Source organism: Parasteatoda tepidariorum, chromosome 1 (assembly GCF_982258835.1).
Source record: "Parasteatoda tepidariorum strain Cologne lab strain chromosome 1, Ptep-v5.0, whole genome shotgun sequence".
Lineage (NCBI taxonomy): Eukaryota > Metazoa > Arthropoda > Arachnida > Araneae > Theridiidae > Parasteatoda > Parasteatoda tepidariorum.
Window position 1 is genome coordinate 80152073 of NC_141755.1, and position 21685 is coordinate 80173757.

Genomic DNA, 21685 nt, shown 5'->3' on the forward strand with positions numbered 1-21685 from the left:
TGGATAAATGAATTATATAGTTGTGTGTAAAAAATTTTCAATTCAATTACAAAGTTCTCTAGATATGGCGAAATACGTAAAAAATACAATTAACATTATGGGGCTAAACTTTGGATTACTCTCCTGATTAAACTATGGGGACTATATTTTAAATATTACGGCTACCCCATATATTTCGGGAGTCGGAAATTCGAATACGTTGAAAAAAAGGGTATGTTTATTTAGAGAAAGTAGGTTTTTGTGTTTGATTTCATACTTGAAATATCGTCTGCACTAATAAGCATATTTGAGGTCACCCCCTTGAATTATTAAGATTGAGTCATGAAACGCGAAGATTCGATTATTAGATCAAAATATTATTATTAGATTATCGATCAAAATTATTATTAGATATTATTAGATCATCGATTATTCAGAGTGGTCCATTTTAATTTAGCACACTGTACATAAAAGTAGAATTAAAGGAAACCTGAACGTACCTTTTAAATTGTCATCATTCTTGTTTCTGTTGTTGACGTATACCTGTTTTAGGCGGAGGGGGTGCGATTTTTCTTGTTTTCTAGTGGCGCCATTTATGGCCAGAATTCAACTTATGCCACACCATACGTCGCACCCTTTTATAAGGCGGACCCATTCATTCATCCACAGATCGTAATTTTGACCAGAATCAGAGAACGACCGATCTCCAATCCAGTACCCCCAGAGGTATTGATTTGTTATAGGAACATGGAGGACTTTTTCGACTCGACAAATTTAACGTGCATCAGTCACTTTACTTCGGCCGGCGAGGGTTCAAACCCACGAACTCTCGGACATGGGCCCAGCACCCTAGCGACCAGGCTATCCCGGCCTAATCACTCTTGTGCTGGTTGTTTTATTCGTCCAGCATGATGTCAGTATATTTCGTTGACATATATTTATTTTTTGATTGGAAACATCCCATCACTGTGCCAAATACTATGCTTCTATTTGTAAAAAGTAAGTCATTGCCTTATTATCTTAAATCTATGATTTTGTTTATTTTGCAGTGCCCACCGTATTCCAAATTTGGTGATGCCATTCTTTTCAATGTTAAACTTATGTAGTGTGATCATTGAACCTATTAGGCTATTGCTATTCCACGTTGGTTTTTAACTACCACTTATGAGCGATCACGTTCTCCTTCGTTTAATTACTCTAGATTTGAAATTAACAGTTGTTATTTTCTTTCAGAGGCTATATTCAATATCCAAATACAATATCATTCCATTTCAATATATAATATTATTATTGTGAAGTGACATTTAATAGAATTCCGAAATCATCATTAAATCTATCATCAATCTATCATCCATTCCATCTCCGTTATCTTATAATAAATACCACAATTAATTTGCAACAATCATTACATTATTTTATTTTTTAAATTAGAAAAATATAATTATTTAATGAAATAATGTAAAATTCAACCTGAGAAATAAAGCGTAAGGAATATATCCAAATAAACAAAGAAATAATTCTATGTAACATAAAAGCCAGTAACCTGGATCCAACCCGGAAGACTGCCACAAATCAGGAGGAGGACTGTCATTCGAAACAATGCGATATATGTCGGTGTTAAGTTTACTTTGAATTGTATTTCTACCTATAAGCATGGACGTTAAAGTACCTTTTTAGACATTGTATAAGTGTCCAAGTAATTTCTCGTGTAAAAGTATGAGTAGAAAAAAAAGCTTTTTCAGCACAAAGTAGTTTGATTTAACATTATTTCCGGCTGACACGGTACTGAAGAGCCACTTCAAGTTCAATCTTTACAATATGAGTTTATTTGCATCTCGACCCACCAAGGGCATACGAGAGTAGATACATACATTATACATACATAAAACATACGTTATACACACATAAAACTCGAAAATTACATCAACAACAAGTATAATAATCAGAATATCTAAACTAATCAATACGAATCTATTAAGACAAGTGTAAACCCATTAAAATAGCAAAGTAGTAAAGGGGTTAAAGAACAAAATAACCCAAAAATCCAATAACTGTTAAAACTTTGCAAAAGCATGTAAAACAGTAATAAAATATTAGAAGTTGAATTTCGGCATAAAAGTTAAAAAGCAGAACAAGTTGCGAAACAAAACAATCAGTTAAAAATTGATAAAAACAATACAAGTTAAATCTTAGAGAAATTTGAAATGATGGTAGATAAAAACACAAGACACCAGCAATAGTGTTCGCAGGCTCCGATCATAGTTAAATGTTGTTCAGAATGTTGTCTTTATAGTTTTTTTAACAATGTTTCTACAGTTTCTAATTTTTTTAACAATGTTTCTACAGACCAATGTTTCTACAAACCAACCATTAAGATTGACACACATTTCGTGAAAATCCGACCATTAGAACGAAAGTTATTCAGGATGATATCTTTTTTTTAAGACTGTACCAGCACTCTGCGTACTGGTAATTATCACAGTAATTCGATTCGGATTTTTTACAGTGTATCTTTCTCTAGAATGCCATTCAACTTTTGCAGTAAAAAATAAATGTAGTTAAGGTAAGTATCAAAAGTTTTAGATAAAGATTTTTTTCAACTTAAATGACTTGAACTGAAAATATAGATAAATCATTTTTCATTTATAGTATATTTTCTGAATTATTTAAAAAATGTTTAAATTTTAAATTTTTAATTAATCATGCATTTATTTTTTACTATATATATCTGGCAAACTTTTATAGTTTAAACTTTTCTTTTATGCAATTTTTAAATTAAATGTTGAAAAGGTTGTTTTATGAAATTAGTAGAAGTTATTTATCGATTAAATTTCCCTTAAGTAAAAGTGTTCCAATGGTGAGTAATCAAAAGTTTGATTTGGGTAATTAATTTTGGAGATATATTGACAAACTTTTACGATACAGCAAGCTAAGCTAATTGCAAGCTACCATAAGAGATCGAACCCCAGCTCTTCGCAATGACAGACCAGTGCCTTAAACATTGAACCATTGCGACTCTTTATATTACTGCTAAGTTATGTTCATGACTACTTCAGAAATCCCAAGTCAAAGTTAATATTTAAAAGTTCTCTGCTTCTATTCAAAGAAGTTTGTTCATAGAATTTTATACGAGTGTATTTGTGAAAAACGCGTATAGTTTGTCTATGGAAAGAACTTCCCTCGTCACAAAGTCACAGAGTATTAACATACATTTTTAATAAAAATTAATTTTAATAATTCTTAATAATAAGAGTAATACAAAAACAACAACACTTTAAACATGTTCCATTTATTGTACTTTGCGTTAATTTTACAGGCATACATTCAGTTTTAACAAATAAAGGAACAATTCGCAATAAAGGTGGTAAAATTTGGTAGTCATACAGTTGGTAATGTCACATATTTTAGTTGTCATACAGTTTTGTACTCCCTGATAGTGAAATCATAGAGTCAGAAAATGGCAACTTTGAAAAGTTACTTATTCCATTCACTTTCAGGACGTGTCGTCTAATTCGGGAAATGTCACAGTCAGAAAAGTCACAAAATCAGAAAATGTGTTCTTAAAAAATCACCCAATTATGCATTGTCCATTTAAAAATCACACAATTGTGCATAGTCTATTTTAAAAGTCACACAATTGGGAAATATAGTCCATTTTAAGAATATCACATTTGAGCAACGCAGTCTACATTCAGTACTTTTACAGTCACTGCTTCATACTCTTATAGTCACATATTCGGAAACTTTTGTCTAGTTTAGGTAAGTCTTTATTCGGGTAATATCGAAGTTTTGAGTCGCAGAGTCGGGAGATGTCACAGTCGGGATATATCGTCTTAAATCGTGGTATGTTTAATTTTGGGTTCACGCAGTTTATTTCCGTGTGAAACACCCAGAAAATAGGCGTCTCACAATGTAGCGGAAACCTTTCTTCTCTTTCTTTCTGGCCATTTCTCTTTTCTCGGCAAAATCTGGGTTTTGAGCCAATTTTTCCTCCAGATTTTTCGTCAAACGAGAAACATCTCCGCATCTGCAATAATTACACCATTTATTGTTAAATAATCTACTGATTGAAAGTTATTTATGTACTTAAATTATATGAGGCTTAAATTATATAATTAAATATATATATATATATATATATATATATATATATATATATATATATATATATATATATATATATATATATATATATATATTAATATAATTCAACTAAAGTTTTCCTCGAAGGTATTTATAAGATTGGATTAAATAATTGTATAATTGTTACACATTTACAATTTATGCAAAGTATTTTTTTAAAAAGATATATTTTTTCTATCTTGATAGCAAGTTATTTTAAGTTCAGTTGATTTAAATACACTAGTGGAAATTGCATTGAAATATGCTGCATTGCTAACTGGAAAATTTGCCAGATATTGATAAATGAAAAACATATTTGATCTTAAAAAGATTTTTTTTCTATCTTGATGGCAAATTATTTTAAGTTCAGTTGATTTAAATACACTAGTGGAAATTGCAATAAAATATTTTGTATTGCTAAATGGAAAATTTGCCAGACATTAATAAATGAAAAACATATTTGATTTTTCTGTGTCTTTTTAAAGTTTCTAAAAAACATCAGAATGTGTAAAAAAATTGCTTTGCTCTTAAGGAAATTGAATTTTTAAGAGAATTTTTTTTCTGATTGAACAAATTCTGCAACTTGGAATTCACCATTCGTTAAATAGGTTTATCCCTCCTTAAAATAAAAGTTCTTTAAATCATGAAATTCTTTAGATATATGTTCATTAAATCCTTTTCAGATGTCCCATGACCATTTTGTGCAATATTATGTAACAGAATATGTGTTTAGATTTTTTGAAGGTTAAAAGCTTGCTTATAAAAGTATTTATTCAATAGTTGTTTTAAATTCATTACATTAGTATTCAGGCAAAATATCGTATGGAGAATTTCTTTAGGTATACTAGAAACGATAAAAAAATTTGTTTCGTGGTTGCCTCTTTAAGAGCTATTTGAATTAAATTTTTAAAAAAATACTTAGTTTGCTGCCTATGTTTACTGAATGAATATATTATGTTCGATTGTCCATGAAAAGCAAAGTTACCAACTTAATCAGGATATAAATTAGTATTTTCATTATATACACAATTTAGCAGCTCAATATGATCTGTTTGGCAAATTAACTTTTGGAGTTTTAAAAGGAGAAGATAAATTGCTATAAATTAGTTTTTATTTCCAACAAATTAGCAAATTGGTCTTTTTTTCTGTGTTCCCTCATAAATCTCATTTTTTATAGGAATGAATATATACATTATCGCCAGGAATATATAAATATGAATACTTAATATTAAATTATTATAATTATTATACATTCATCGATATGAATACATAAATATTAAACGTATAATGACTCAATTTCATGTTAAATAACAAATCATCTGTCCATGTTTCGATCAGCCTTACAAAACAAAATAAAATGACCAAAATTACTTTATGAAATCAAAACAAGAGAAGTTTTAGAATAATATCTTTTTTAGTTTGTCAGTACATAAAATACAATCAATAAAAAAGTGTATTTTTATTACTTAAATATATAGAGTTAAAAAAGTTAATAAAAATTATATTTCTTTCTAAAGTTTTGCTCGCAATGCCAGTTTATACTACTTCAAAACGTATTTAATTACTAGATATTATTTTTTAATTTAAGGAGAAGATGTAGAATAAAATAAATATGTTATATATATGTTACATGCATAAATAAGAGCATAGAAAAGCATATTAGTGATTAAAATTCACATTAAAAATGAACTCATTTAAATAAGATCGATAGCAATTAATGTATACCTCTGTAATCCAACAACAATATTCAATGAGTCCTTTACTTTATTGGACTTGGCCAGAAGTTTCCTTTCTCTCAAATCTATCTCGAAGTACCAATGGTCACTTCCACCACTACTAAAATTAAAGAAGAAAATCAATTAAATAAGTAGATTATGACAGTATAGATGATGACTCTAGATTATTGTTTTGAAAGTTAATTATTAGAAATGATGAACAGTTAGCTGAACAGGAAAAAGAAAATTAAGAATCGAAAAAACGGAGCACCTTATTAATCTTTGATTTAATGTTTTGATTTTCTTTGTACAATTTTAATCTATAAAATCTTAAAAGGCAATACACAAACATTGAAAGAATTTTATAGAATAATTCTTGAGAAATAAAAATTTAAAAATATAGACTCTTCAAGATAGTAAAATTAACTTTTAGGTGGCCGAACTTTCGCCGCTTATTTCACCGACATAAATTTAATATGTTCCAACTTTTGGATCAAACCCCCTTTTTTCTTAATAATATTTTATTCATTAATATTAAATTTTTGTCTAAATAGTATATATTCATTATACGGAATTTCTTTCCACAAAGAAAACCTATCACAAATTTCAGTTAGTTATCAACGTTTATCGATAGTAAGGAGGTACATAAGAATGCGCGGTAAGGGCATAAAATTGGGTTTCAGTGATTTTGATTAAAATACTGCTACCATTTAACAGAAATCCCATAAAAATTGTTGCAACAAATCTATATTTAATTTGAAGATGAATCTAATAGAGTAGAATGTAGGTTATCTGCTTGCCAAAGAAAAGTTACGATATTGATTCATCCAAAGTTGACTCTGTCGTCCTTATTAATTGAATTCTTATTTTAGGTTAGTTTAAAATATGATTTAATTTACCCCTTCATGAGAACCTCTTCTTTATCAGGAATCATGTTTGATTCCATTGGTTCTACTTCAGTATTCAATTCTCCCTTTTCTCCGCTAAAAATAAAAAATATGAAATTAGTGCATGAAATAGTGACCTAAAGTTAAAAAGTGCCTACACTGTGAAAAAGGTACGTTTATGCTTTATTCTAACTTCTCATAATTCATTAAACTCTGAAAAGAGTAAATATTTTCTTTTTAAATAGATTCTCTCTCTTTCTCTCTTAGTACATACATATACAGTGGTGGCCAAAAGTGTGGACATTTTTTGAAAGTTTCATGTGTTTCAACTTTGAGTGCTTGTAGAATATATTAATTTTCACTTAAATACAAACGTTTATATATCAAATTGAAGGTAATTTAATGTAAAATTTAATAATAAATACAGTATTACAATATCTGCATTACAAAAAAAGTTATGCAACTAATAGTAAGATCTATCTTAGATTTTCAAAAGTTTAGTATTTTTTAAAAGTGATACTTACACAATCAATACTTAGTAGAATAACCCTTATTTCTTAAGATAGCTTCACAGCGTCTTTTCATCGAATGAAAGAGTGTTTGGAGTTAATCTTTCATAATCACATGGTGCCAAGAATCAATTATAGCTTCAATAAGTTGTCCTTTATTGGATCGACGTTTTTTTCGTACAAGAATTTTCAAACGTCGCCACAAATTTTCAATTGGATTGAGATCAGGGCTGTTTCCTGGCCATGGTAGTATATCTATGCCTTTATTTTGAAACCATGCTTTGCAAGCTTTTGCTGTGGGGCATGGAGCTGAATCCTGCTGAGAAATAAATGGTGCGTTGTTGGGGAAGAGATCCCTAATGGAAGGTATCAATTTTGGTTTCAGGACAGTTTCGATGTATTTTTTGGCATTCATGATGCCAAATCGGGCCGAAAAAATGCACAAGTGCTACTGCCGATAAAAAAATTAAACGCCTATGCCTTCAAGATAGAAAAATTTCATCAGATGCCATTAGATGTGAAATAAATGCAGCGGGTATCGCAGTAAATTCAAGAACGAAAAAGGAAGGTTATCAGGATTATAATATACTTAATTCGACTTTAATATAAAAACTGTTTAAATTACCTATCCACAATAGCAATATCTTCAACATCAGATGAAGATGACTCTTTCATCTCCATTTCAGAGCTCAACTCAACTAAGTCATCGCTAAAGATAAAAAAATAAAATTATTATATTATTAATACCTCAAGCTTAGTAAAAAGGGTTAAAAAGGGATCCTTGGATGCAAAAATGAGTCAAACTAGCTCCAAAACAAATCTATATCGACTTTAATTTGAAAAACTCTATGTGTTCATTATTATATGCTTTATTTTAACTTCTCATAATTCATCTAACTCTGATAAGAGTAAATATTTTACTTTTAAATAGATTCTAAATATATATATATATATATTTGTCAATTCCACTACAAAAATTATTATGAAAAAAAAACTTAAATACTAATACATATGTTTCGAAAATTACTTAATGTATAAGATGTTGTTTAAAATACTTAATTTGATCTTAAAAAATAAAAAAAAACTGTTTAAATTACCTATCCACGATAGCAACATCTATAACATCAGATGAAGATGACTCTTTCATCTCCATTTCAGAGCTCAACTCAACCAAGACATCGCTAAAGATAAACAAATAAAATTATCATATTATATAGTTAGCACCTCAAGCTTAGTATATATCTATGCTTAACATATTTTATTCATCAAAAAATTTAGTAACAAAAATTTAGTTATTAAAAATAGACGTACATTTCCTTACACTGTGCACATTTATTTCTCATTCGAATTTCTTTAAATTCTTCACGTTCTGATTAAGATGAGTTAAATTAATTTGTATTTTTTAAAAAGAAGTCTTCCCAAATATTTTATAATGATTCCACAATGAAAATTATCATGCAAAAATAGCGATATAAATACTATATATACTATGTACTATGTAGAAAATTACTATCTATATATAATCACACTGAAAAATTAATACAATAATAATAAGATAAAAGATAAACAAATTACCTATTCAACATCTCAACATCCTCATCATCAGTTGTTGATGACTCAGAATGCTGTATTTCAGCACTGAGTTCTTCCATTTCATCGCTAAAGGTAAAAAAAGGACATTATCACATTATATAGTTGCTTTAAGTTTAACATATTTTCCTATAAAAAATTTAGTAATTTAATAATTTTACATATTTTTTTTTAATGATTTTGGTGGGACATTGAACAATCTAATTATCAAATTATCTATAAATAATAACTATTTCAAACTATCAATTTAAAATCTTATTTCGAGATTTTTTTTGCTCTCGTTTTCTTTTGCATGGCTATTATGCATATACTAATATGCAATAACTTTCATTAAATATTTAAAGTAGTTTCAAACTCAGATATTATGATCTCTTTAAGATAATAACTCTTTAAATTACCTATCAGTAGCGTCATTCTCATCATCAGAAGTCACATGTGACTCCTCACACACTATCTCACCATCAATTCCCAGCATTTCGTAGCTAAAAGAAGAAATAAAATTATTACATTATTTAATTATATCAAGATGGTCATCTTTCATCAGTTTCCTGCTTAACTCATACTTGAGATGTTATAAAGATCAGTTTCTGTTTAATAAAAAATTAATAATAGTGTTAAGTACTAAATATTGTTAAAAGAATATCTTTTAAACATATGTTGCATTAATATTTCTTATTAACAGTTACATTTAAAATGTTCTCCACACATGATATGTTCTAAATAAAAAATATATTGCAATGATTTATTCAAATAGTTATATTTAATCTTAATTGTTTAAATGTCGTACTACTTAATAACTACTACTTAATAAAACTCTAATACCTATTCTGTCACTAAAAGAAACAAAAACTTTTTTTTTTGTGCTGGCAATGTAAAACTGAAAAAAAAACCGAGGTAAGAGTTGGACAAAAATGAAACGTTTCATGATAAGTCATTTAAAAAATAAATGTTCTCTATTTTAGTTTTCATTATGAATCTTTTTTTTATTCAGGTGGTATTATAAATTACAGCAATGTTTAATTTTTAATAAAACGCAATAAACGAGGAAGAGAGATGCTTTTTATAAACCAAAATTAGGCAGAATTATGTTGATCAACGATTAATTTTTACTTATTGTGTAAAAATTAAAAAATTATTAATGAATAAAAAAAATCTATGTAAGAAATGACAGCTAACTACCAACCTAAGTAGGTAGGTTCATCTAGGTAGTCTAATATCTCAAGTTTAAGACAATAAATATAGGAAAATAACATCTCAATTATTATATGCCTTTTATTATAGAATTTTGACTTTCAATCAATGGTTATATAACGATTCAGAATGCTAAATACGAATAGTATTGAATTAAGTTATACCAGTTTTATATTCAGTCGCTCTAAGTGTTGAAAATTGAAATTAATAGCTGTTTTTATTCACCGGTCTAAATTAACTTGTATAATCCAAGCATAAAATTAATGCAAATTATTAAGACACTATTTATGAAATGGATTATGAAATTGAAAAAAAACCACAAAACTATGCATCGATGTAACAGATTGTTTTAAGTTAACATTTCTTTATGTTAGCATTGGATAATTTAATTTATGCAAATATTTCGGATTTCAAATAATTTGACCGTGAATCTGTTTCTTTTGAGAAGGATTTTTTACTTGGCATTTATGTTTTGGGTACTTTCAAAATATGCCATTTTTTAAATGAGCAATCACATTATTTTACATTCTAAATCATGCACTTACCCATCTGTTTCAGATGAACTACTACTGCTGTCCTCAGCAAAGAATCCAGGAGCTAAAAATAGATTATAAATTAAATTTCAATTTACCTTGCCTTTAATTTATGTATTAATGACTTTATTGATTTTCTTGATTAATAAAAAAAATAATTCATAAATAAATTTCTAAATTACAGAAATTAGTGGTTTTCGCACACAAAACAATATAGACATCTAATATTACATATCACCAAATCCTGTTTATCTCCAAACATTCTTAGATTGATTCTAGTTGATATTTGGTCAGGTTTTGAATTTATCTTTAACTTAAAAAACTATAAAATAAATTGTTTTCATAATTACGACAAGGCCTTGGATTCCTTTTCAACTCTTTTTGCCAGTGATTAAGCACAGCAAAACGAAATAATTCACTCATTTTCACAAATTATAAGTCACTTGTCTAAAAAGACGTTATTCACTTATAAAAGCTCAAATAAGAATGAGGAATTAATATTTTCTGCTATATTGTTGGTGTAAATAACAAAGGTATATTTTTAGCAACAATGTTTTAAGAACCATTCTAACAATGTACTAAAATTAAAAGTTTTACTAAATTCTCTGAAGTATTGTTGTTTACAAGTAATTAAAAGGAAAGAAAACGCAACAATAAAAATAGGATATTAACCTCACAGGGCAGTAACAATAGAAGTTTAAGAAATTATATTTTCATGAAAAAGGACAAAGAATCAACTAATTATTACGAAATTTAAGTTAAAACGTATTGACATTTAGCTAAAATGTTTAACATTAAGCTAAGCTGGATTACTTGGGTCTCACATAAAGATATTTAATTTTCAACGCTGAGAAAAAAAAATATGTGAAAACTTGTTTATATAAATCTGCTAATTGAAAAGTGAAGGATTTGAACACATCTACATGAAAAAAATTTCTAAAAGATATTATTTAAAGTTTTTGCACTGTAAAAAAAAAAAATCCTAAATTTTTTTCCGAATGAATTCTCCACACTTTCCCACATTATAAAAAATTCCGTATCCAATTACGGAATAAAGTATCAGCACTTTGTGTGTATAATTCGAAAAATCCATTTTACCGTAAAACCTATTTTTATCGTAAAATATTATACCGTACTTTTTGCAGAAACATTTATTTAATTAATATAACTTAGCAAATTAAAGGTAATTATTAAAATTACGGTATATAGGATTTCCTTTTCTCCATAGCTCCTTTTCTCCATTTTCTCTACAATAACATATTTTTTACAGTAAACAATAAATGTAGACAAGGTTAATATTAGAATGTCGAGATAACTTTTTTTTCAACTGATATGACAATTTTGGAAATGAAAATTTGTATAAATCATTTTTCATTCATTATATTTTTCCTGAATTATTCAACCGATGTTTAAATTTTATATTTTTCAAGTAACTAATGCATTATTTAGGAAAAATATAGATCTTGCAAAACTTTATAATTCAAACCTTTTTTCGTACCATTTCTAAATTAAATTATGAAATTTTTGTTTGTAATTATTAGAAATTATATTTTGATTAAATTTCCTTTAAGTAAAAGAGTTCAAATGGTGGGTACGCAACTTTTTTAATTTTGGAGACATACTTACAAACTCTTACGATAAAGCTACCTAAACTTACGTCAAGCACCCACTAGAGATCAAACCTAAGGTCTTCGCTACAGCAGATCAGTGCCTTTACCACTTAGCCATCGTAATTCCTTATTATGTTGCTAAGTGATGTTTTATCGCACTGCAAAAATCCCGAGTCTAAGTTAATCTCTTATAGACCTCTGTTTCTATTCGAAAAGGGACTGATAGTAAAGACACGGTTCCCAGTAGAACACTGAAGTCAAGCATCACTGGTTGCTGTCAGAAAGCGGGTGGGTGACCACTTTGATCAGGCTGCGTTCGGACCGAGGATGCGTGATATCGGTTCTCGACAAACTGCCCTACCGTAAAGTGCCCGACTTCTTGCTCAGGTCATCGGGTTACCAAAGAAGAGGACCCATCCCTTATGCAGAGGATTAAAATTGCGATGACATGTCTTCGGATCATCCTCAGGGATGTTTCCCAGACCTTCGCATTGTGCAGCTACAGTGCGAAGTAAATAAAGCACCTACCTATCTATCTATTCAAAAATATAAAGTTAACTAATGTATTTTTATACATGTGTATTTGTGAAGGACGAGTATCATGTCTAAAGCGAAAATAACAACATTTAACAGTTGAGATGTGTCAAAAGAAAAAAGGCCTCCTAAACATCAATCTATGATCAAAATTCATCTATGAATATTATTTATTTTAATCATTAATGAAAAAATGCTTATCTAAATTGTCTATGTATGATATTTATTTTAAGCATTATTGAATAAAATTATGAAAAATATTTACCCAAATTGTTGATAAAAAAATATTTAGCTTAAACGTCTTTAAATAATAGTTATTTCAAGCATCAACGAATAATATTTATCCTAAGCGTCTATGGACAGTGTTCACTCTAATGAATAATAATCATTCAAAATATTTATGAATAATATTTGTTCTTATCTTAGCAACTCAATGTTCCAAGAGAGAAGGGACTTGCAGGTTCAAGAATTATTCATTTCATGTTTTACACCTGAGGTAATAAAAGAGACTACGATCATTGGGCTGATCACGGAGCAGATGGTTGGGTTTAGAAAGATGTGTTTCCTTATTTCATCAAGGCTGAAAATTATACAGATCCAGAATTTGTTCAAAATGGTGTGTATTTTTTAAAATTAGTGATAATTTTTCTCCTTTTATCTCTCTATATTTTTTTTGTCTATTTATATGCAGGGTAACTTTGTTTAAAATTCGATTACAAAAAATCCATAAAAACATATGTGTCACAGTTACACTTTGTATAATGTTACAGTTGATCCTTTATTGAAATTTTTTGCTTTAATTTCTTTATATCTTTATTTCTCTACAATTTTATAACAGTTTCAGTTTATTCTATGCGAAATTTTCAAGTGATTTTTCTTAAATTAAGGGATTTTTTTCACAGTTTAAAAGCAAATATGTTAATTTTGATGTACAGTGCGCAAAATAAAAAACGGATTACCCTGAAAAATTTTTGATCTAATTATAGTATTTTCACGTTCTAGGACTTAATCTTAAAGGTTTGAGGGTATGACCACAAATATAATTACTAGTTAGTGCAGATGATATTTTAAGTTACGAAATCAGACACAAAAACGAACTTTTTCTGAATGAACGTGCTTTTTCTCGACGGATTTTAATTTCTGTCCCACAGAATATAGGTCAGAAAAGCGGTCCAAAGTTCGGACTTCTCAATGTTAATTTAAATTTTTGCGTATTTCACCACATCTCGAGAACTTTTTAAGGGAATGAAACACTCTTTGCATATATTTATAAAATTCGTTTATCCAAAGATAACTTTTAGTAAATATTTATTACTTTATTTAATAATAAGTGAAAAATTCTTTAATTGCGAGGTATAAAATGTTTCATATTAATCCTGTAATTTTACATGGAAAAATACAAAACTTGAACGTAATTGATAGAATGGTTTTTGAAAAATTGAATCTTAAAAATACGGCTTCTCTAAAATTCAATTTCTCTGGAACGATTCAACCTATTTCATTCATATTTTGTATTTTGCCTATAAAAATAACATTCTTTAGAATGATATAAAAAATTGTATACCTAACAGCTTGAAATTCTTTCGACTGTACTTAAATAAATTATAAATATTTGCTAAAAAGTTTTTTTTTAATGGAATTATCTTTGGATAAATAAATTATGTAGTTGTGCGTAAAAATTTTCAATTCAATTAAAAAGTTCTCTAGATATGGCGAAATACACAAAAAATAAAACTAACATTATGGGGCCTAAACTTCGGACCACTTTCCTGATTAAACTATAGGGACCATATTTTCCAGATTACGGCTCCCCATATATTTCGGGAGTTGGAAATCCGAACAACTGGAGGATTGCAACAGGAGGATATAATGCTGTCTTCTTTTGATTTGCCACAGTAATTTTTTTTTCTAAGATGAAAAGAAACAAAAACATTTCTCTCATAAAAATATATGGAATTTAAAATTAGTTCTACTAATAGCACGCTGACACCAGCTTTTCTTTATAGAACTTTTACCTTTCGGCAATACAAATGTTAACCAATATTCTTAACTTCCAATGGGCTCGATTTTGATAGGTCATTGATAAAAATTAAACTATCATTCGAAATTCAGATTAAAGTCAAAAGTAATGATAAAAGATATATTTTTAAAAATTTTCATCATTGATGATTGAAATAAAAAAAATCATGCAGTCGGTATTAATAAATTAGGAAAAAAATCTAAGTAATCTATTTTCCTAGAAGTCGCGTAAAATTTCATTTCCAAGTGCTAGCTTAAGTTTAAGAATTGTTCTGTAAAAAACTTTATACTGTTGCTTTTTGTATGCCTTCAAAAGTTTCACTTTAGCTTCCTAAGCTTCAAAAGTTAGTGTTAATTAAGACAAATTGACAAAATAAACATTTTTTAAGAAATATGCGTAAAGATTGAATAGTTAAACTGAAAAAAATGTTTCATGTGAAAGCCATAATCACAAAAGTAACTAGAATATTAGTTTTTTAATTTATTGACTTACCAAATGGTTAAAAGATTGATTAAGTGATTGATTAAATGATTGATTGAATGACTGAATTACTCACTGATTGAATGACTAACAGAATTAATAATTGATTAATTGAATAAATAAACCTTTGCTCGATCGATTGAAAGAATCTTTGATTCATTGAAAGAATCATTGATTATTTTATTCTTTCATTCATTATTATTGAATGAATGATTGACAAAAAAAGAAGGAATAGATAAATGATTTATTGATTGATTGAACCAAAAATAAATAATTGATTGATTGAAAGAATAATTGATTCATTCATAAATAAATGAATGATATTAATTAGCAATATAAGATTAAAAATTAACTACAAAATTACTTCAAAACGCTTTTAACAAAAACTAAAAGGTAAAATCATAGTACGAATATATTCATCATGATTCGAATTTATTATTTTAGATTAGTGGAGAATTCCTTAATAATAGGAAATCATTCAGATCAAACAGGTTTTATTTATCAAAGCAAAGCTAAAAAGAATAACTCATTCCCTACCATAACAAACACAAACTTTTCTTAGAGTCTACAGAAAAAAAAAGAAGCCAGTAACTCCCAAAGTCGGAAAGTCAAATGTCTTTTTCAGCTCAACGAGCAGGGAGGGAGAACAAAGAACAAATGTGAGGAGAAAAATATAAAAAAGTATGGTACAGCGTAACAGGGTGTAACAAAAATCAATGTCGACTATGAAAACATACCCGTCACAGGGGTCAAATTAATTAATATTGGGTCTGAAAGGACAAAGAAAAGAGCAACTTTTGTCACCATCGAACAAATATTTGTTCTAGCTTTACCCCATCAAATGAGCCCAATTTTCCACACGAATTACTGTTGTGGACATAAGAGCAAGGCAAAATATTGATCTTGTTAAGAAGGATCACGGGGCACGATAGGATTTCCCCCTTTTTTTTTTACCCTCCTTTAATTTTTTTTACCCGTTTTCTTTTACACCCTTAGTAACTGCTTTATTTTCCTAGTCATTTGTATCTTTTGTTTTCGGCTGATTTGTAGGTATTTGGTTAGTGTCTCGCGTGGTGTGAATTATATATCGTTTGCTATCGTTAGTCTTTGATAAAGAATGGGGGTTTAATTGCTTGGTTAATTGATATTCCTAATTAATTTTTGGGAAACTCGTATGCCTTTTCCCATTGAACAAAGCTCTAATGATTTGGTTTGGGGAAGTTTAAATTGCTTTTGTAGGGCTCTAGATGCATTAGAGGTAAAATTGGGCTTCAAAGGGAATAATGATATTGATTTGAAATTTAAATGAATCTTCAAAATAATAATGACATTGAATAAATAAGAAGATAATGAAGATGATAATGAAGACGAAATGCAAGAAAATGGTTATTTATAGTTTGACTTTCTTAAAACTAGAAATGGAATATTAAAAAATATTTATAAACATGTGTTCAATTATATTCGCCATATTCCTGGTTTTGCTAAAAAAAAAGGATTAAACTTAAATAAAATTTAAATGAAATTTTGTAACTTTTAACTATGAAAATAAGTGACATGCATAGTTAAAACAATTTAGATTAAAAAAACACCTATTTTTTTTATAATTATAATCGAAACGATATTAGAAAAAGCAAACCTAACAACAATAAATGAGGAAATCAATACAAGAAGGTGGTAATAGACGGGACACATATTGAGAATGCTAAGAGAAAAATTAGCGCATATTTCTGTTTCTTAGGCCCCTGATGGTAAGAGGAGAAGGAGAAGACCAAGAGTAAGTTGGCGGATTTTAAAAGAGAAAACTTTAAAGCATTATAGGAAGTCAGATCACAAGTCAAAGACCGGGGTGCATGGAGAAGTAGACTGGATGCCTTAAGTGCAAGGTAAGTAAGTAAGTAATATGTTAGATAATGAAATATTCATCGTATTGATGAAATAAATTGGTAAAAAATAAAACAAACAAACATAGAAGTAGATAGTAGATAAACCAATCATGCACGATTGGACCACAATGCTCAATATGCTCAAGCATATGATACTAACGCTCACATGCATTCTGAGTTCATTCACAAAACAAAGAAATAGATTATAGTAAAGAGTTAAGTCGGATAAGTATGGTCGAAAATGCCTATCTGGTCTAGGTTTAGAAGCACGATCCTTTTCCGTTGACAAATTACATAAGGACATTAAATTTTTCTTTCGTTTATATCTGTTTTGTGATTTGCAAAACAAATTAAAACATTCTCTTTGAGTTGTGTAAAGCAATTACATTGGGCTGTACATAGTGAACTAATTATGGATTTTTTTGTTTGTTTTAGATTTGTCATAATACTTCAATAAAATTTGATGCTTGTATCGCAATTTTATTGACTTAATGGTCTCCTTCAGACAGAAAAGAGATTCAACTTCTTCCACGTTAACCTACTAACAATTTTATGCCCAGAATTTCCTTATTTGTCAGTATTTAATAAATTATTTTTTTCCTTCATTTTATCTATTGAAATGTTTCGTTGGAAAATTTTTTAAACATACATCCTTAAAATTTAAAATTAGGTGACTAAGTTCAACAGAACGCATTTTAATGTATAAAATTAAACAAAATATATTATAAAATTTTAATTAGTAGCTTATTAAATATGGAAACTATGTTCAGATAATTCCCCATAGTTTAATATGGAGGAGGTCCCTTTTTTAGTTTGAAGGGGACTCTTAAGTTTGCGAGTTATTGAAATGTAAAATCAGGTTACTATACTATGCATCTACTTTGTAATTAGTATCATAAATAGGTAATATTCCATTTCCGAAGGCGGTAAAAATCATATTAATTCAGTACCTTGTAGCAGCATGGCAGTGGGCTCTGCTGATTTTCATAACATCAGAGATTATTTTTACTCGCTTTTTTTTAAAGGATGAAAAATTATTATGAAGAGAAACATAAAAATTATTTTTTATTTCTAATTTTACACTATTAATAGCTGCAACAATTTCTACACTTTAATATCTGCAACAATTTCTGCAAATACATAAGCTAAAACAAAAGAATAATTTTCAAAAATTCACATTATTTTTTTTAATTGCTGGAATTTTAATTAATAACGAAATCAAATGATATATAACTTTCTAAAACTCTGGTTTCTTGGCTATAGGCTAAGGATTTGGTCCATTCTTCAAAAGTATTATTGCATAAAAATATATTAAATAAAATTAATATAATTTTTAAAAAATGTTTTTTGCATAATTTTTAAATCTCATATAATACCTGCCAATTCTTTCAGATTTTCTGAAAGATTTTAATTTTATATTTTAAGTGGTAGCAAATTTTTGAATGGATGCTTGATTCCTATTTTAACAAGTTTGATATATTATAATTTTAACTACTATTACATTTAAATAATTTAAACATACATAAACAAAACCGGTAAGTTATCATATTGCCTTTTAAGTGATGGTAAAAAGTGAGTTATAAAGTCAGTGTTGGTAAAAAGTGAGTTACAAAGTCAGTGATAGTAAAAAGTGTGTTATACAAAGTTAGTGATGGTAAAAAGTGAGTAGCTTAAGTATTTGTCTACAATGGCACTTCAATAACTAGTTCACTACCACAAGGAATGAAGAATGTAGAAGTTAATAGGTATGTTATATGAACAAATTTTGTTATCAATCTGATTTTTGTAATTATATATTTTTTGGTAATTATTAAAGATATTTCATATTATACATATTTTATACTTATTACATATATTTTATATTTATTGCCATAAATATTACATATATTTTATATTTTGTGGGTCGCAAGCAAATTTGAAGTGCGCAGATAGTGCTGTGGATTGACTTTGTAAATTTTATTACGTACTTAGTATTATAATATCTGTACTAACTATTACTACGATTAATTAAGCATCACTGACGTCAATAATAGTTTAATGATTACTTTATTTCCCCCTGAAATGGAATAGTAGTAATAAATATAGTATTAACGTATAGTACGTATTAATAAATTTATTAGTAAAGGAAAAACCGATACTAAACATACATTTCTATTCAACTGAACCAACATCATAGGCTTTATAGAGTTTTTTTAAGCAATAACTGTTTAATTAGAATCACTTAAATATCATTTCATGTGTTGTGGGGCATTCATAACATTTATTTGATTTATGTTATTTCAGATTAAAACAAGAAAATATCTTTAGCGCGAAGAAAATATTTTAAGTAAGTGTGCATTTAAAAACACGATTGAAAAATGAATAATGCATTCAGTTAAGAAATCGATTAAGTAAAAAAAGAAATTTAATTTACTTTTTCATATCTCCTAAGTTCATGCGGTTTTATTGTTGAATGGAACTAAGCAAAGGCATATTTTTTTGATACATTTACTGATACATATTGGAAGAAAAAAATACTCGTTCGGATAAAAGATAGCTCTTCAATTTATATCGGCTTTTGTAAATAGAATTAATTTAGTCTGCTAACTGAAATAAATAAAATAAACGAGGAAAGAAAGAAAAAAAAACCCGAACGAAGAGCACCAATTCATACTTTAAAAAAAAGGAAAAACAGGTTCTTTCATTAAAGAGCAAATTTAAGATACAAGAAATATCATTCAGCTCACTCTCAACGAAATTCCGTCGAAGTCCGTAAACTCCCGAAAACAGAAAAGGTTCTTCCTTCAACTTCCGCTATTCCAAACGGCATTTCCGGAACTAGAGTTATAAAAGCACACCTCAACTCATACTTACCCTTTCAAACAGAGATAAAAATCCCAACCCTTCCTTCCTTACCTCCCACTCATCTATGTAAACTATAAGTACTGTGTACTTTAATTACCTTAAGGTATGTCAGGCTTTAACCTTCCTTTTCCAGAACTTTCGAGCGGAGAGCGAAATCGGGTGAGTAGGGAGGATCGCAAATTGTTCCTAGGGAGAGTGAGAGGGGTGGTGGTATAGTGTAATTTTTAAGGTGAGTCATTTTGGGAGGGTGTTTTATTTAATGGCTCCTTCGTCAATCATATCTTTTATGGCTCCCCCACTGTGAAGATCTCTTCCCCCCTTTTTAAAGGAGGGAAGATCGCATTTAAATGGGCTTTTAAAAGAGCCGTTTTTATTTCGCGCATTTTCGAGCCTGCTTTGAATGAACGAACACAATGAGAAACTTTGCCTGCCTTTACATACAATAAATAAATACTAACTAAAAGCTGGAGACACCTTCTCATTTTAAGCAGTATATACAGTTTTGTTGTAGTTTTATCGGCTCGTAGTAAAGGGTCTTGGTCTTTTATTATTAGGATAATTTTCTCTTGTTTTACTTCTTGCTTTTACACTTTCCAAGTCATTATATCATAAAATAGGAAATTCCTTGAAAGCTGAGAGGATAAAAACAATAAATATCAATACAGACAATTTAAATTATATTGCGTTGTTAAAAGAAAGAACCAATAAAAAAAATTGCCTTTTATCTTTTTCTTTACACATCTGTATTTAGTGTTAATATGTGCCAAGCTGTGTTGAATCTAAAATTTTAAAAATCAAATAAAAAAAATATATTTTATGAACTGGTGTTTTTTTTAAGAGGACTAGGAAGGCGAAAGTTTGTGATTTTTGTTTAATCCATAACATAACTTGTTGGGCTCATCACTTTTCAGAGATGAAGGAGATGGAATTCTGTCTTTCACTTTTCTCTTTACGCATCAGAATTTAGTGTGTAGGTCTTATATTTCAAAGCAAATATAATAAAAATTGTGTTAAATCTAAAACTAAGAAGCTAAAGAAAAAAAAATTATAATTTTACGAGCCATCAAGATGGTTAAAAAAGAAAAAACAATCCAATTTTTGTCTCACCTAAAACGAAGGAAAGACACTCCTTTTAAGAGACGTGAGAGGTAGAAATTTCCGCAGTGATGGAAATTTATTTATTACAAGCATTATGCACTGCACGCTTTTCGCCTCAGGTTTGAAAAAAAATAGAATAATTTTTTTCCTAATAAGTTCACTTAGAAAAAGTAGTATTTCTAAATGTATGTTATTTTTTTCGTTCCTTTTTAGTTTTACGCTTAATAATTTTTTATGGCGGAAAAAGGTCGAAAAATCAGCTGCAAGATTCGACTACCATATACCTATAAAAACAATATAGTAGCCGGCCGAAGACTCCCCGTGCAGTATATGGTGACTGATGCACTTTATATCTTTCGGGTCACAAAGTCCTCCATGTTCCCATAACAAATGAATACTTCTGGGGGTACTGAATTGGAGATTGATCGTTTGCTGGTTCAGGTCAAAATTACGATCTGTGGATAAATGAATGGATGTATGAATGGATCCGCCCTATAAACGGTGTGACGTATGGGTGTGGCAGAAGTCGATTTCTTGGCTATAGACGGCGCCACTGGAAAACAAGAACAATTCCACCTCCTTTGCCTTAATGAACGACGACAACAACAACAATATAGTAAAAAAAGTGAGGACAGTTTTGTGTTTTCGGAAAAATAATAATGGTTGTATGTCCCACGTTACCATGAACTA

General features: G+C 28.7%; 1 protein-coding gene across 1 annotated transcript; it reads right to left on the reverse strand.

Annotated features, from left to right (window-relative positions):
• Positions 1–3277: 3277 nt before the first annotated feature.
• Positions 3278–10615, reverse strand: LOC122271031 (uncharacterized). Its single transcript, XM_087167146.1, has 8 exons — positions 10539–10615; positions 9201–9284; positions 8788–8871; positions 8310–8393; positions 7838–7921; positions 6716–6799; positions 5827–5937; positions 3278–4006 (listed from the first exon to the last, which is right to left on the reverse strand). The coding sequence occupies exons 2-8, from the start codon at positions 9275–9277 to the stop codon at positions 3850–3852; spliced, it is 681 nt and encodes a 226-aa protein (XP_087023272.1). The 5' UTR covers positions 9278–9284; positions 10539–10615; the 3' UTR covers positions 3278–3849.
• Positions 10616–21685: the final 11070 nt, after the last annotated feature.